Source organism: Bubalus kerabau, chromosome 10 (assembly GCF_029407905.1).
Source record: "Bubalus kerabau isolate K-KA32 ecotype Philippines breed swamp buffalo chromosome 10, PCC_UOA_SB_1v2, whole genome shotgun sequence".
In the NCBI taxonomy this organism is placed as follows: domain Eukaryota; kingdom Metazoa; phylum Chordata; class Mammalia; order Artiodactyla; family Bovidae; genus Bubalus; species Bubalus kerabau.
Genome location: NC_073633.1, coordinates 32,947,593 through 32,964,817, shown reverse-complemented (window position 1 = coordinate 32,964,817; position 17,225 = coordinate 32,947,593). Strand labels below are relative to the sequence as shown.

At 37.2% G+C, this 17,225-nt stretch overlaps 1 protein-coding gene across 1 annotated transcript; it reads right to left on the bottom strand.

Annotated features, from left to right (window-relative positions):
• Positions 1-725: 725 nt before the first annotated feature.
• Positions 726-1,754, bottom strand: LOC129620555 (olfactory receptor 4F3/4F16/4F29-like). Its single transcript, XM_055536370.1, has one exon. It carries the CDS (start codon positions 1,665-1,667, stop codon positions 726-728), a length of 942 nt encoding a protein of 313 aa, XP_055392345.1. The 5' UTR covers positions 1,668-1,754.
• Between the last annotated feature and the right edge of the window lie 15,471 nt (positions 1,755-17,225).

The following is a 17,225-nucleotide window of genomic DNA, read 5'->3' as shown; positions in this document are numbered from 1 at the left end:
CAATTCCCAGAGTTTTTTCAAACTCATGTCCATTGAGTTAGTGATGCCATCCAACCATCTCATCCTCTGTCGTCCCCTCCTCCTCCTGCCTTCAATCTTTCCCAGCATCAGGGTCTTGTCAAATGAGTCAGCTCTTCACATCAGGTGGCCAAAGGATTGGAATTCAGCTTCAGCGTCAGTCCTTCCAAAGAATATTCAGGACTGAAATCCTTTAGGATGGACTGTTTGGATTTCCTTTCAGCCCAAGGGATTCTGGGAAAAACTTCTCCCTGTTCTGAAGGCCTTAAAGAAACCTTCCCTGGTAGGTATTTCTAAGAATTACTTCATATTATTATTCCTTAGGAATTTAGACTCAAGATTATTATAATCTTTGGCTTACAAATACCTTATCTGTAACTATCAAAAGTGAGTTTTTCTCCCTCCTAATCAAAAGAAGTTGATGACAGAGGATGAGATATGGCTGGATGGCATCACTGACTTGATGGGCATGAGACTGAGCGAACTCCAGGAGTTGGTGGTGGACAGGGAGGCCTGGCATGCTGTGATTCATGGGGTCACAAAGAGTCGGACATGACTGAGTGACTGAACTGAACTGAATCAAAAGACAAAGTGAATTCAATATAAGTATATAATCAAGTCAAGGTAGGACAAACAAGAGCTTTTCTCTGAGTTTGACCATCAGCAATGAGCATCAGTAATCACTAAGGGCTCTTATAATACATTCATCACTCAAGAAATCTCTTGTTATTTACTAGCTGTTTGCATACTCTTCTCATTGCCATCTTCATTTCTTGATTTCTGAATGTGTAAATAACAGGATTCAGGAAAGGAGTAAGAACTGCATCAAAGAATGCCAGAAACTTATCCAGATGTGTGGAGGGAAATGGCCATACATAGAAAAATATCAAAGGACCAAAGAACAAGACTACTACAGTGATGTGAGCTGAAAGTGTGGACAGAGCCTTGGATGAACCACCTGAAGAGTGTTTCTGAACAGTGAGAATGATGACAATATAGGAAATGATCAGAATGAAGAAGGAGCCAACAGAGATGAATCCACTGTTGGCTGTGACCATGAATTCTAGCTGGTATGTGTCTATGCAGGCAAGTTTGATGAACCGAGGAAGGTCACAGTAAAAGCTGTCCAACACATTAGGGCCACAGAAGGGTAAGTTTACAACAAAAGCCAGTTGAACCATGGAGTGCATAAGGCCAATCATCCAGGCAGCCACTAAAAAGAAAACACATATTCTTGGGCTCATGATAGTCAGATAGTGGAGAGGCTTACATATGGCAATGTATCTGTCAAAAGCCATGGCAATGAGCAGCACCATCTCCACACCACCGATGACATGGATGAAGAAGACTTGAGCAACGCAGCCACCAAAGGAGATGACTTTATGTTTTCTGAAAAGATCATAAATCATCTTGGGGGAACTGACAGAAGAAACTCCCATGTCAATGAAGGAGAGGTTGGCCAATAGAAAGTACATGGGAGAGTGTAAGTGAGGGTCACAAGTCACAGTGAGGATAATGAGGGAATTTCCCATTATGCTTGCCATGAAAAATATGGAGGAGAACACAAAGAGAAGAAGCTGTATTGCCCAGGAGTTGGTGATTCCCAGGAACACAAACTCTGACACCACAGAGTGATTTGCTCCATACATTTGCTTTGTACCCTTTGCTACCTGAAGGAAGTTAATAGATGAAAATTTAAAATATAATAATTATTTTAATAAATTAGAAGAGAGGTTAAAGTTATGAATGGCTGTTTCTACTTTAGCATTAAAATGACCTCCCAGCCTTTGCAATGTGATCACACACAAAAATTGGTGGCTCTCATGTGCTGTTGTTTTTCTACCATCAAGTTTTCTCTGCATTTAACATCCTCTACTTCCATTCAGGGTGGATGCCATGATATTATGCATGAGGTACAAAATGGTTAGCAAGAGTAACAGGAATTCAAGCCCAAACCTTTTGATTTTGAGTTTAAAACCAATATGATCTGGCTCTAGTCACATAGAACTGATCAGTATTGTGATCCCTTCCAAGCCTATGAACTTTCCTCTGGCCACACCTGTGGGAATATATTCATCTTCAGTATTAAATGTTTACCATATCTACAATGTTTTGCTTTATTATTACTAGCATTTATTTTATTATAGTTTTATTATAGTGGGTTGATTGCTATTCTAAATCACCAAGTAGACTCTAAGATTTTTGAAGGCAGAGATTTGACTCATTCCTATTTGGACTCCCTGAAGCAAATAAAAAGCAATCCACACAGAGAAGTGTAGATCCATGAACTGTCTGTTATCGGTTTGTATATTAGGTACAGAGTTTGTGAGTGAGTACTTAAAAACTTTTCTAGCAGTTTGATGTACAGTGATCCCAAGTTGCTGATTTTGTTTTTCACAAAAGTAATAGCCCATGAAAGACTAGAAATTAAAGGAAAAATCTTATCCTAAAACACAGATACTTTGAGAAACACTGCTTTAGGTTACTTAGCACATGATCTGAAAATCTCAAAACTATGAAATGCATAATGCAGTGGAAATGATTGTATACAAATCTGCATATAAGGACTAATCATATTATCCTGTAATTATTTACTCTTATTTAAGGCCTCCCAGGTGGTTCTAAAGAACCCTCCTGCCAATGCAGGAGACGTAAAGAGATGTGGGTTCGATCCCTGGGTCAGAAGATCCCCTAGAGGAAGGCATGGCAACCCACTCCAGTGTTCTTGCCTGGAGAATCCCTTGGAGAGAGGAGCCTGGCAGGCTACAGTCCATGGAGTCACAAAGAGTCAGACATGACTGAAGTGACTTAGCACGCAGGCATGCATGTCTTAGCAAGAGGAATGTGAGTGTTGGATTTAGGTTACTAGATTTATACTAATATCCAATCACTGACAACTTGATGTTAGACAAGTTGCTTAAACTCTTTGAGCCTCAGTTTATCTATGAAATTGTAAATGGTAAAATAACTGATACATCTTAATCATATGGCTATATTAAGTATTCAGTACACATCATGTTTCCTTCTCTATATTTCACTTCCCCATCAGTCTAATTCTCTATTTCAGTTGCCCTTACAGCTCTCAGCATGTGAGAAATAATAAATAAATAAGAAAATAAAATACTGTTGAGCAGCAGGGAGTATCAGACTTTCATATCAGAAAATATATTTCAGTAAAGAACTGTGATAAATACAATATTCACATTTTCTCAGTGGTAGATTTAAACTATCTTGTATACACTTAATTGATTTGCTCTCAAAGTGCAAGAAAGTGAAAGTGTTAGTTGCTCAGTGGTGTCTGACTCTTTGTGACCCCATGAACTATAGCCCATCAGGATCCTCTGTCTATGGGATTTCCCAGACAAGAATACTGGAGCGGGTTGCTATTTCCTTCTCCAGGGGATCTTCCTGACCCAGGGATCAAAATCCAGGTCTCTTTCATTGCAGGCAGATTCTTTACCATCCACAAGTATAGTTTGTCATTTGTTCAATTTCTCCTTACCAACGAGGCTGCAAGCTCCGTAGAGTTAAGGATCACATCTGTCTTCTTCAATCCAACGTAGCAAAAATTTAGATCACAAATAAATATGTGCTGAAAGAGTGAATAAAATGTATTTGCTTACATTAGAGACTGACCATGTGAAGGAAAAAGGAAAGGTCAAGAGTGTGTGGAATTCAAAAAATTGAAAAATTTTAAAGGAAACCAAAAGTAGGAATAGGACTAAAAGGAATCTTCAGTATAGTCAGAAGTACTGAAATCAATGAGGTCAGCTTTGGGACCTACAGATAAAATCAATATCCATAATTTAGAAATTTTGAAGTCATTATAAATTAAGAAATACATATCCAAATATGTTAAATAACCTGACCCAAACCATAAATTTACTTAGAGTTTATATTAAAACCCCAATCAACTGACTCCAAGATCTTGTCTGTGTCCAATTACCTATTTTCTTTTCATTGCTCATGACTATCTGAATAAAAACATGTGATAGGGTAATAGTAGAAACTGTGGGGGAAAATACACCCCTCTCATGGCTGATGACTGCCATTTACTAACATACTGGTAGCTGCTACCTTGGTGATCATGATTATTCATCCCTGACAATGAACTGTTATCTAATTTATGTACCTCAGTGTCTTGGAAAACGTGGCAGTTTGCTGAAACATTTGTTCCTACTGTATTTGTTCAAGCAAATACTTTATTTGGAACAGAAGTCTTTTTGGATGGACTGAGAATATAAAATTCCAGTTTCATCAGTTCTACTCAATCTTTCTTTCTTCGTAGGTTTGTAAAACCCCTGAACGGGGTCCAAGATGAGCTGACTACTTAAAAGACTCCATAAAGTTGCCTGTATCCCAGTTCTACCTCCTTCATGAAATCACTCTTGATTCCTCCAGTTCAGTTCAGTTCGGTCGCTCAGTCGTGTCTGATTCTTTGCGACCCCATGAATCGCAGCAGGCCAGGCCTCCCTGTCCATCACCAACTCCCGGAGTTCACCCAGACTCACGTCCATCGAGTCACTGATGCCATCCAGCCATCGCATCCTCTGCCGTCCCCTTCTCCTCCTGCCCCAAACCCCTCCAAGCATCAGAATCTTTTCCAATGAGTCAACTCTTCGCATGAGGTGGCCAAAGTACTGGAGTTTCAGCTTCAACATCAGTCCTTCCAAAGAAATCCCAGGGCTGATCTCCTTCAGAATGGACTGGTTGGATCTCCTTGCAGTCCAAGGGACTCTCAACCTGAGTAGTTTTCTGATTCCAGTCTTTCATTTAACCTCTCTGAATGGAGTATAAGACAGTTTTACCTTTCATATTTCTTTATAAGCTTGGAAGAGTGCTAGAGAACGTAACAGGTCGTCAGTAAAAAGCTTGAGTGCCCGATTCAAGTCAAAGTACATTGAGGTCAATCACCAACCTCAGTGTGGATGCAGGGAATCTAGATTCCTTCTAGGACTTACTAAAAATAGGCTGTGTGTATGACTACATCATTCAAATCTGTCTCTATTTTAGCTTTTACAAAATCTTACAGCAGTTATTCCTATTACTGTTAAAAGCTTCATAGGATAATGAAATGAATATAGGCTTCAGTATCTGAAAAACCACATTTCACATTCTCTCACTTAATTAACTGCTGAATATGGTAACATCGGGGAAGGCAATGGCAACCCACTCCAGTGTTCTTGCCTGGAGAATCCCAGGGACGGGGAAGCCTGGTGGGCTGCCGTCTATGGGGTCGCACAGAGTCGGACACGACTGAAGCGACTTAGCAGCAGCAGCAGCAGCAGCATGGTAACATACCTTTTACCTCTGGGCCCTTTTCACATTTGTAAAACGGAGAAAATGAGTATTTTACTGAACTGAGAGTAAGAGATAATATTTGTCACCCAATCCAGTTAATTCTTCCTCTTTAATGTTCCTGCTGCTGCTGCTGCTAAGTCGCTTCAGTCGTGTCCGACTCTGTGCGACCCCATAGACGGCAGCCCACCAGGCTCCCCCGCCCCTGGGATTCTCCAGGCAAGAACACTGGAGTGGGTTGCCATTTCCTTCTCCAATGCATGAAAGTGAAAAGTGAAAGCTAAGTCGCTCAGTCGTGTCTGACTCTTAGCGACCCCATGGACTGCAGCCCACCAGGCTCCTCTGCCCATGGGACTTTCCAGGCAAGAGTACTGGAGTGGGGTGCCGGAAGTCAAATACAAGTAACTTACTATGTATTAATACAATGTAATAAATTATTTAGAAAGGAAACAGAATGAACTAGATTTTTTGTCATGAAAAAAATCTCAAAAATATATGTTGACTGAGAAACATCAAATTATAAAAGAATGTATATAAAGTAACAATATTTATAAATGTCAAAAACATTTGGTGATTTAAATAATATTAAATATAAATATTTAAATAAGTAGCAAAAAATATTTAAGTTTTCACAAAGACTGTCCAAACACTTCAGATTTGTTATTCAATTTGGGGAAGGAAAGATAGGAATCTGATAGGTGAATGGTTTCAATTTTATTTGTAATGGATTTATTACCAAAAAGTCTGATAAACATGACAAATGTTCATTATTAAATATTGACGTTAAATATACAGTACCGTTCATACAGTTTTGAGTACCTTTTAAATGGATAAACTATGTCACAGTTATTTTCTAACTGAAAGCATCTGCCATATATCTGCTCCTTTCCCTTCTCAATGCCCCTACTTTCATCAGTTCATACTACACCTACTGAGAGAGTTTATTAGGACCCTTTCCTTCAAGTGTTTTTGCTATTTCAACAAAAATCCAGCAATTCCCAAAACATAACCAGTCATAGTTTAATAGTTTAATATGTCCTTTTTTGTTTGTTTCCAGATGACTTTCAAAGTCACACTAGAGCATTCTAACCTTTTGGAATCTTGTTTTTATAATCTCATTTTCTATTTCTTTTTCTTACTTCCTTTCTTGCACCTCACCATCTGACATCACCTGTTTATTATCTGACGGTGCTACAGACTACATGCCTTTAAATATACTGGTTCTTCTTCCCCAGTGCCCCTTTCACCATTCCACCATCTCTACCCACTGCTCTTCTCTCTGGAAGAGAAGGATAATTCATACCTCAACATAAACACATGCTATAATGTTTAGACTTCCTTTCCTACCATCTCTTCACAGTCTGAGCAGATTTATACCTTCCTTGTCCATGTTCCTATTCACTTTATTCATGCCCGAAAGCATCATTTACCATGTTACATTATAGGTAGTTATATACGTAAGTGGATTGAGGGGAGAAGTTGCGTTTATCCTTTTTTGTAAACTCAAGTTCTAACAGATGCTTAGAATAAAAAAGGAAGAAGATACTAGAAACATTGCCCCATCAAATATAAGCTAAAAGTTTCAATAATATAGAAATTAATACCTAAATATAATGAAGGAAACATGGGAAAATCAGATTGCAACTAATATAGTAACAGATATAGTAAATTATGTATTTGAGATATAATAATTCAACAAATAGGGGAACCAACAGGTGATTGAAAAACAGAAAAGTATGGATGATTATGTAAGAAGATGAATAAAAAGACTTCAGAGGAGCTCTGAAGACGCAAAAAAACCCTCAACCCCACCCCCCCCGAAAACCTATCCCAGAAAATAGAGATTATAAAAGTGAAGAAGAATTAAAGAAAAAGAAATAAACTACGTCAAAAATGAAGAGAAACTAAGAAAAGTATGTGCAAAATGATAAAGAAGAGAAAGAAGTTTCACTTATTTAAGTAAGAGGTTGTTTATGGATTCTTATTTTCATTACATTCTGGATACACTCTTCAGAAACTCTATAATCATAAACAACTTTGAGTATGCTCTAAAGCACTGTGTCTTGAAAGATTTTTTCCATAAGCTTTTATCAGTTATACACTCTTAGATGTGAATTTATTTGCTTTTTTGCTCTCCAACATCCTTCAGCTACCTGAGAATGAAGAATTTGAAAAAATGAGCTCAAAGGGGAGGAGATACAATATGAAACCTAATAGAATAATACTGATTGCTCTTAGTTACACTGAAGCGAGTACTGGAAAAAGAAAGTTAGAGATGTCAAAAATAAATTTTCCCTAGATATGCTAACAAGAAAACCAAATATTAGAAAATATAGAAACCCACAGTCTGATATGTGAAATTCACATATCAAAGTTTTAAATCCGCTTGAGGCATAGTCAGGATTCTATTTATGCCCCAAGAGGTAGTCATAGATAGGATTCTAGATGGAGATACCAGGGTATGATGTTTATTTACCTGGAAGTCATTGAATATCTATAATCAAACTCCTGGTTGATTAGGTTCTGAAACCACTATTGCTTATTAATTAGTTCTGCTCAGAAAAGAGGTTTTAAAATTGTTTTTCTCAGACACATTAATTATAATTATCTAATTAAATATACATGTTATAAAATAAAAGTTCCAGATGTTTTCCTTTTATTGTGATTAATCCTTTTTCTTCACCTATACAGAACTGATTATCTTCCTAAAACAGATTCCTAAACATATTATCTTCTATAGATAAAGGAAATATTGGTATTTGGGATTCTAAATAATAGAATTATCAAACTGAAAGGGACCTACATACATCTCATAGTTTTGAAACTCTAAACCATCATTTATATGCATTTTTCTTCAATCTCAAAATATTGAGAGGCTAGAACCTGCCTCAGCTAAACTGGACTGCATCTTGTCCTTCAAATTGTCATAAAATCCTTCTTCATATGTAAATAAAAGTTTGCTTACCCTATTTTAAGACCTCCCCTTTTTTACTTTTTATGCTGCTGCTAAGTCGCTTCAGTTGTGTCCGACTCTGTGTGACCCCACGGACTGCAGCCCACCAGGCCTCTCTGTCCATGGGATTCAATATAAATAATTTTCAGTGTCTGTTTTATTAACTTTTTATGTACATAAACTCAACAACCTAAGTCACCCTTTAGGTTTCTGTTTTCAAGACTCAGAAACCAAACCCCTTTTATATTTCCTTTAAGAAGGAAACATACCTTTCATTTCTGGAAAAAAAAAAAAAAAACAACAAAAAAACACATTTGTCAACTTTATCTAAACCCCTCTGCATTCTACTTATTGGTTACAGGTAAAGTTAATAAAAAACACTGTAAAATTGTACAGCCTATAAGAACACAGGAGAATCGATTGATTTCCTGGTAGTTTTCATTTTTTTGGTAAGTTTTGCACATCATATTTTAAGTTAAAATTTACACTGGAAACAATTTACTCAGATTTGGGTTTTCAGGTGTGTCTTCTTTTCAAACATCTATAAGACTTCCTTCTTGAAAATTTTACAAGTATCTAGTAAATTTCCTTCCATTACCACTGAGAATCAGTTTATACTTTATCTCTTTTTAGAAACTAATGAGATTATAAGAACCCATGTTTTCTCAGATTTATGTGTCACCAATTTTTCTTACATGTTTATCAAGTTGCAGAAGATGAGGCTCTTTCATATAATCATCACTGGCAACAGAATGCTGACTCCCAAAATTATAAAGCCATTTGACTTTTCCTAACACCTTTCACGTTACTCTAACACTGTGTGAATCTAGTTAAACTAAAGGTCTATTTACCTTTTCCAAATGCCAATAAACTTTTCACAGTTATTCTCCACTACTAGTTAGTTTGTTACTCCAGATGTTACCTTGCTTTAGGATAACACTCATTCAGTCATCTCCATAGCAGTTTCAACAATAGAATCATGTCTGACACTAGAGTCACTCTGCTTATCGTTAAATTTATCCATATTCTTCTATTTCACCTGTATAAGAAAAAAACATTTTCATGAAGCCTTAGATTTTCCTGTGTTTTCTAACAAAAAGTGCCATAAATCTTGCCATTGTGGAAATAAAGGTAATTAATAGCTCTAGATGACAGTGATCATGGAGAAGGCAATGGCACCCCACTCCAGTACTCTTGCCTGGAAAATCCCATGGACGGAGGAACCTGGTGGGCTACAGTTCTTGGGGTCGCTAGGAGTTGGACACGACTGAGTGACTTCACTTTCACTTTTCACTTTCAGGCATTGGAGAAGGAAGTGGCAACCCACTCCAGTGTTCTTGCCTGGAGAATCCCAGGGACGGCGGAGCCTGGTGGGCTGCCCTCTCTGGGATCACGCAGAGTTGGACACGACTGAAGCGACTTAGCAGCAGCAGCAGCAGCAGCAGCAGAGGACCGTGATCAAGTGATTGCCTAGATAGGAGTTTAGAAGGACTTCATGAATCAAGGGACTTTACCTCTAGGGACCTATTTGGTTTGACCAGAACAAAGGTCCAAAAGACTCATAATACTCATAATAAGATACTAGACAAGAAGAAACCTGTATTTGCGAACGTAGAAGGATAGCTCACATTGTACTCATGATTTGTTACCTTGATGTATAACTTTTAAATATTTCAGTACATGGTTAATGGACTTCCATTTTCACACTTGATCTTGTCTCCACAATTGTCAGAAGAAAGAAGTTTTCTATTGGCTGGTTTGGTGACGTGAAGAGCCTCAAACTGTCAGAGGCCAGTTGTAGCTGTGTTCCCTTTGGAAGATTCTTTCCTGGGGGCACCAGGACCTCTGAATCTATTAAACCAAAGTTCCCAAGAATAGAAAGCATAAATATTCATAGTAAATTGTTTGGTTCTATTGTTTAAGAGGCTTTTTCTCCCTTGGGTAGACACATTCTGGCTAAAGGACAGATGGTAATATATGTGATATATATATTACCATATGAATATATGGGAGAAGGCAATGGCACCCCATTCCAGTACTCTTGCTTGGAAAATCCCATGGACAGAGGAGCCTGGTAGGCTGCAGTCCATGGGGTTGCTAAGAGTCGGACACGACTGAGCGACTTCACTTTCACTTTTCACTTTCATGCATTGGAGGAGGAAATGGCAACCCACTCCAGTGTTCTTGCCTGGAGAATCCCAGGGACGGCGGGGCCTGGTGGGCTGCCGTCTATGGGGTCGCACAGAGTCAGATACGACTGAAGCGACTGAGCAGCAGCAGTAGCAGCATGGTATATATATGGTGGCCATTGGCTTTAAGATATATACTGCATCAGATAGACAGCTTTCTAAACTTGCAAGGTGTTCATTCTCCAGCTGATATAAAATTGAGCATTCACCAGGCCATTCCATCACTCTATGAGTGATTTTTTTTCCTGGAATATGAAACATAGTAAGCGTAGTAAATTCTACAGGTGTGAGACTGCTGTCACACTTCATTTTCTATAAAAATGTGTCCATATCCAAAATTGCACGGGACACCATAGGAATAGTTAAGGTAGAAAAAATACTGTATAAATCCATAAAGGGTAGTGTGATAACAGAAGCACCATGGTTGGGAAAATAAGTACCCAGAAAAAAATTATATCATTATGAAGACAAGTCTTAAATCCTTCCAGAAAATATAGACACTGAGTCTACTGAGAGTTTAGTGATCTGTGGCACCATGGAGTGTACTGAGGCTTTACTTTTGCATTGGCAACTCGGGCAGTTGGCCATAATGATAGCCAGGTTACCTATTGTGAGGGGAAATTAATGTTGTTAAGTCCATGCAAATACTTCAGTTAGATCAGATCAGATCAGATCAGTCGCTCAGTCGTGCCCGACTCTTTGTGACCCCATGAATCGCAGCACGCCAAGCCTCCCTGTCCATCACCAACTCCCGGAGTTCACTCAGACTCATGTCCATTGAGTCAGTGATGCCATCCAGCCATCTCATCCTCTGGCGTCCCCTTCTCTTGCCCCCAATCCCTCCCAGCATCAGAGTCTATTCCAATGAGTCAACTCTTCTCCTGAGGTGGCCAAAGTACTGGAGTTTCGGCTTCAGCATCATTCCTTCCAAAGAAATCCCAGGGCTGATCTCCTTCAGAATGGACTGGTTGGATCTCCTTGCAGTCCAAGGGACTCTCAAGAGTCTTCTCCAACACCACAGTTCAAAAGCATCAATTCTTTGGCGCTCAGCCTTCTTCACAGTCCAACTCTCACATCCATACATGACCACAGGAAAAACCATAGCCTTGACTAGATGAACCTTTGTTGGCAAAGTTATGTCTCTGCTTTTGAACATGCTATCTACGTTGGTCATAACTTTCCTTTCAAGGAGTAAGCGTCTTTTAATTTCATGGCTGCAGTCACCATCTGCAGTGATTTTGGAGCCCAGAAAAATAGTCTGACACTGTTTCCACTGTTTCCCCATCTATTTGCCATGAGGTGATGGGACCGGATGCCATGATCTTTGTTTTCTGAATGTTGAGCTTTAAGCCAACTTTTTCACTCTCCACTTTCACTTTCATGAAGAGGCTTTTTAGTTCCTCTTCACTTTCTGCTATAAGGGTGGTGTCATCTGCATATCTGAGGTTATTGATATTTCTCCTGGCAATCTTGATTCCAGCTTGTGTTTCTTCCAGTCCAGCGTTTCTCGTGATGTACTCTGCATATAAGTTAAATAAGCAGGGTGACAATATACAGCCTTGATGAACTCCTTTTCCTATTTGGAACCAGTCTGTTGTTCCATGTCCAGTTCTAACTGTTGCTTCCTGACCTGCATACAGATTTCTCAAGAGGCGGATCAGGTGGTCTGGTATTCCTATGTCTTTCAGAATTTTCCACAGTTTATTGTGATCCACACAGTCAAAAGCTTTGGCGTAGTCAATAAAGCAGAAATAGATGCTTTTCTGGAACTCTCTTGCTTTTTCGATGATCCAGTGGTTGTTGTCAATTTGGTCTCTGGTTCCTCTGCCTTTTCTAAAACCAGCTTGAACTTCAGTTAGATAGCAACATAATAATAGTAGGGGAATTAAATGCTCCAATCACATCAATGGATGTTTTGATATCTTGGTAAATCTAGTTCTACTTTTGACCTGTAGGTGAGGTTGTAAAACTGAATCTAAGAGCTTTGTGTGTAGCCATGTTTCTCTATTTAAGACATGCTTTACTCCCACTGTGTGAATGTGAAGTATTTTCGTACATCAATGAGATATTGACAACTTTTATACAGTTTTTAAAAGTAAAAAGGCTCTATAAGAATTGGTTTATAGAGAGTACTAAGTGCTGATGTAATCTAATGAGACTCATGTTCCAAAAAGTCTTTTAACTGACTTCTACTGTTTTAAATGTGCTAGCTTTTTCAGAAAAAAAGTTCTCATAGAAATTATTAGCTCAAAGCTTTTTACATAATTCAAATTCATATAATCAAGACAAATTCTTGAATAATTCAGACTTATTTAATACTTTTTTTAAAGTAAAAATTGATGTTTTCCTTGATCTTACCAGTAGAGAGCAAACATAAGCATTTAAAATTCGAAAAAGGATAAAATTATGTGTTCAATCAATTTGAGTTATACTTCTAAGACTATAATGTGTCCACTTAAACTTAACATTTAATGTCCTTAGGAATTTTAAGACCTTACCTTACTTTCAAATACAGTAATTAGTGGATAGTCTTTGAACAATTTGAAAATAATTTTGAATATCAAAACATTTGTCATTGTGTGTGCACATATGTGTGTATGTTTGGGTATGTGACTTATTTATTTATAGAGCATCTATTTTTTTTTTATCAAGTTAGCAAATGTGTTCATTTTTGCTACTTTAAGAATAACATTTACTGCCTGTAGAAAGTGTGAGTAGAATGTGTGTGGCTGTTGAGGGTTATATATTAAATATAAACTTTTCTGATTTACTAAAATGACTCAGTATGATAGACTGCTCTCAATTATTCACCTTCAGCAACTCTCAGTGGAATAGAAACTAGTTATGTTGGTTAATATGGGTGATTGTGACTATACTAGAATTTAACATGACCCCCAAATACTACTGACTAAGCAAGTAATAGAATGAGGACTTGCTTACCAAGGGGTTAAAGAAAGGACATTATTCTTAAAATATTACTCTTTAAAAAATCATTGAAGTATAGTTGATTTACAATGTTTCAGGTGTACGGCAAAGTGGTTCAGTTCTATCTATCTATCATCTATCTATCTATTCTTTTTCAGATTCTTTTCCACTATAGGCTATTACAGGATATCGAATATAGTTCCAGTTCTACTCTGCAGGTTCTTGTTGGTTATCTATTTTATTTAAGGTAGTGTGTATCTGTTAGTCCCAAATTTCTAATTTATCTCCTAACCCCCAGTTCCATACTTCTTTCTCAAGACTGTTTTGGCTATTCAGGGTCATTTTTGTTTCTATACAAATTTAAAATGTTTTGTTCCAATTCTGTGAAAAATGTCATTTGTAACTTGATAAGATTACATTGACTCTGTAGATTGCCTTGGGTAGTATGGTCATTTTAACACTGCCAATTCCTCCAGTGTAAGAGCACTGTATATATTTCCATCTGTTTGTGTCATCTTTGATTTCTTTCATCAATGTCTTATAGTTTCTGGAGTACAGGTCTTTTGTCTTCTTGGGTAGGTTTATCCTAGGTATTTTATTCCCTTTGATGTGATAGTAAATGGAATTGTTTCCTTAATTTTGCTTTCTGGTAGTTCAGTTTTAGTGCATAGAAATGCAACAGATTTCTGTACATTAATTTTGTATCTTGAAACTTTACCAAATTCATTGATGAGCTCTGGTAGTTTTCTGGTGATATCTTTGGGATTTTCTATGTATGGTATCATGTCATCTGCAAACAATGACTATTTTACTTCTTCTTTTCTGATTTTTATTCTTTTCATCTCTTTTTCTTCGATTGTTGTGGCTAGGACTTCCAAAACTATGCTGCCTAACAGTGGCAAGAGTGGGCATCTTTACTTGCTCTTGTTCTTAGGAAGAATGCTTTCAGTTTTCCACTGTTGACTATGATGTTAACTGTGGATTTGTCAATATAAGGCCTTTATTATATTGAGGCACGCTTCTGGAGAGGTTTTTTTTTTTTAAATCTTAAATGTTGACTTTGATCAAAATCTTTTCCTGAATCTATTGAGATGATTGTATGGTTTTTATTCATTAATTTGTTAATGTGGTATATCACACTGATTTTCAAATATTGAACCATCCTTCCATCCCTCAGATAAATTTCACCTGGTTATGGCATGTGATACTTATAATATACTATTGGATTGGGTTTGCTAGTATTTTGTTGAGGACTTTTTGCATGTACGCTCAACAGTGACATTGGCTTTAATTTTCTTTTTTTTGTGTGTGTGTGTATTATTTTTGTCTGTTTTTGGTGTCAGGGTGACCTTGGCCTCATTGAATGGATTTGTGAGCATTCCTTCCGTAGCAATATTTTGAAGTATTTTGGAAAGAGTAAGTGTTAACTCTTTGCTAAATGTTTGGTAGAATTCACCTGTGAACCCATTTGGTCCTGAACATTTGTTTGTTGGGATTTTTTAAAATACTGATTAAAAAAAAATTCAAAAAAAAAATACTGATTCAGTTTCATATTTTCTCTTCCTGATCCAGCCTTGGGAGATTGTACCACTCTAAGAATTTGTCTATTTCTTCTAGGTTGTCCATTTTATTGGCAAATAGTAATCTCTTATGATCCTTCATATTTTGGTGGTGTTAGTTATAACTTCTTGTTCATTTCTGATTTTACTGATTTTGGCCCTTTCGTTTTTTTTTTTTTCCTTGATAAGTCTGGCTAAAAGTTTATCACTTGTTTATCATTTCAAAGAATGAACTTTTAGTTTCATTGATCTTTCTAGTAGTTTTTTTTTTTTTTTTAGTTTCTATTTCATTTATTTCTGATCTTTATGATTTCTATCTTTCTACTAACTTGGGTTTTGTTTGTTCCTCTAATATTAAACTTATTTTTTGAGGTAGGCCTGTATGGCCATGAAATTTCCTTTGAGAACTACTTTTGCTCATCCACATTTGATGATAGCCACTCTGACAGGTGTTGTTAGGTGATATCTCATTGTGGTTTTAACTTTCATTTCTCTGGCAATTAAAGATGTTGAGCATCTTTTCATGTGCTCTTTGGCCATCTGTATGTCTTCTTTGCAAAAATGTCTGTTCAGGTTTTATACCCATTTTTAAATCAGATTGTTTGTTTTTAATTGATGTCTTGTATGAGCTATTTAATATATATATATATATATATATATATATATATATATATATATATAGTATTAACCTCTTATTGGTCATATCATTTGCAAATATTTTCTCCCCTACAGTAGGTTGTCTTGTTTTATTGATGGTTTCCTTTTTTTTTTTCAAGCTTTTAAGATTAATTAGGTCCCATTTGTTTATTTTTGCTTTAATTTCCTTTTCCTTAGGGGTCAGATTCAAGACAGTATTGCTATGACTTATGGCCAATAGTGTTGCACACTTTTTTCCCAGAACTTTAAATATATCCCTCCACTCCTGGTCCTGTAAAGCTTCTGCTGAGCTTATATTCTTATGGGGCTTCCTTTGTTTGTGATTAGTTGTTCCTCTCTTGCTCCCTTTAAGATTCTCTTTATTTTTAATTTTGTCGTTTTAATTATAATATGTCACGATGTGGTTCTCTTTGGGTTTATCTTGTTTGGGACCCTCTGTGCTTCCCATATCTTGATGTCTATTTCTTTTCCCAGAGTAGGAAAGTTTTTGTTCATTATCTTTTCAGAGAAATTCTCTGTCTCCTCTCCTCCTTCTCAGATCTCTATAATACGAACATTACACACTTGATGTTGTCCCAGAGTTCCTTTAAACTCTTATTAAAAAATTGTTCTGATTGGGTGCCTTTCACTCTTCCATCTTACAGATTGCTTATCTGTTCTGTACTATCTAGTGTCCTGTTGATTCCCTCTCATTACTTTTTGTTTCAGTTATTGAATTCTTCAATTGTGATTAGTTTTCTTATGAAAACTAACAATGACATTCTAATGATGGCATCTAACTAATGATGAGAATGATGACATTCTCACTGAGTTCTTCCTTTGTTTTTTTGAGATTGATAAACATGCTTATAACTCTTTTTAAAAAACTCTTTTTTTCAGATGAATTACTTACCTCCATTTCATTAGGGGTTTTTATATTCTTTCATTTCATTCTTTTGTTTGGAACATATCCTCCTGGTCTTCTCATTTGGTTTCACCAATGATTCTTGCTTCTGTGATAGGTGAAATAGCTACCTCTCTCTGGTGGCTGAGATAGTAAAGAATTTGCCTGCAGTGCAGGAGACATGGGTTTGATTCCTGGGTTGGGAAGACCCCCTGGAGAAGGAAAGGCAACCCACTCTGGTATTCTTGCCTGGAGAATTCCATGGGCAGAGAGGCCTGGTGGGCTATAATATATGGGGTTGCAAAAAGTCAGACACGACCGAGTGACTAACACTAACACTAAGCCTGGTCTTGAAAGAGTGACCTTTTGTAGGAGCATACTTTGAGTTGACAGCGTGTGTCTTGTGGCTTTGGCCATTAGGCTGGAGTGTGAACCTTATCCTGGGAATAGTATCTGGGGAGTGCTATGCATAAAGCCATTTTGGAAGGAAGACTGGGGATTGAAAAAGTGCAGATGAGGGAGATCCCCAAGGCTCACTAGCAACTTTGATATCCAAGAGGGTTCCAGAAGGTCCTTGCTCATTTGACAAATGATCTAAAGTTATTAAATGAATTTTTTCCCATATAGTCCAGGTGCCCATTAAACTATTTTTTCACTGTGTCTAACAGTCAGTTTGTATTCTGCCCTTTAGCTACATCTCTCCCTGCCACAATTTGCCATGATTATTGTAGGATTCCCATGGG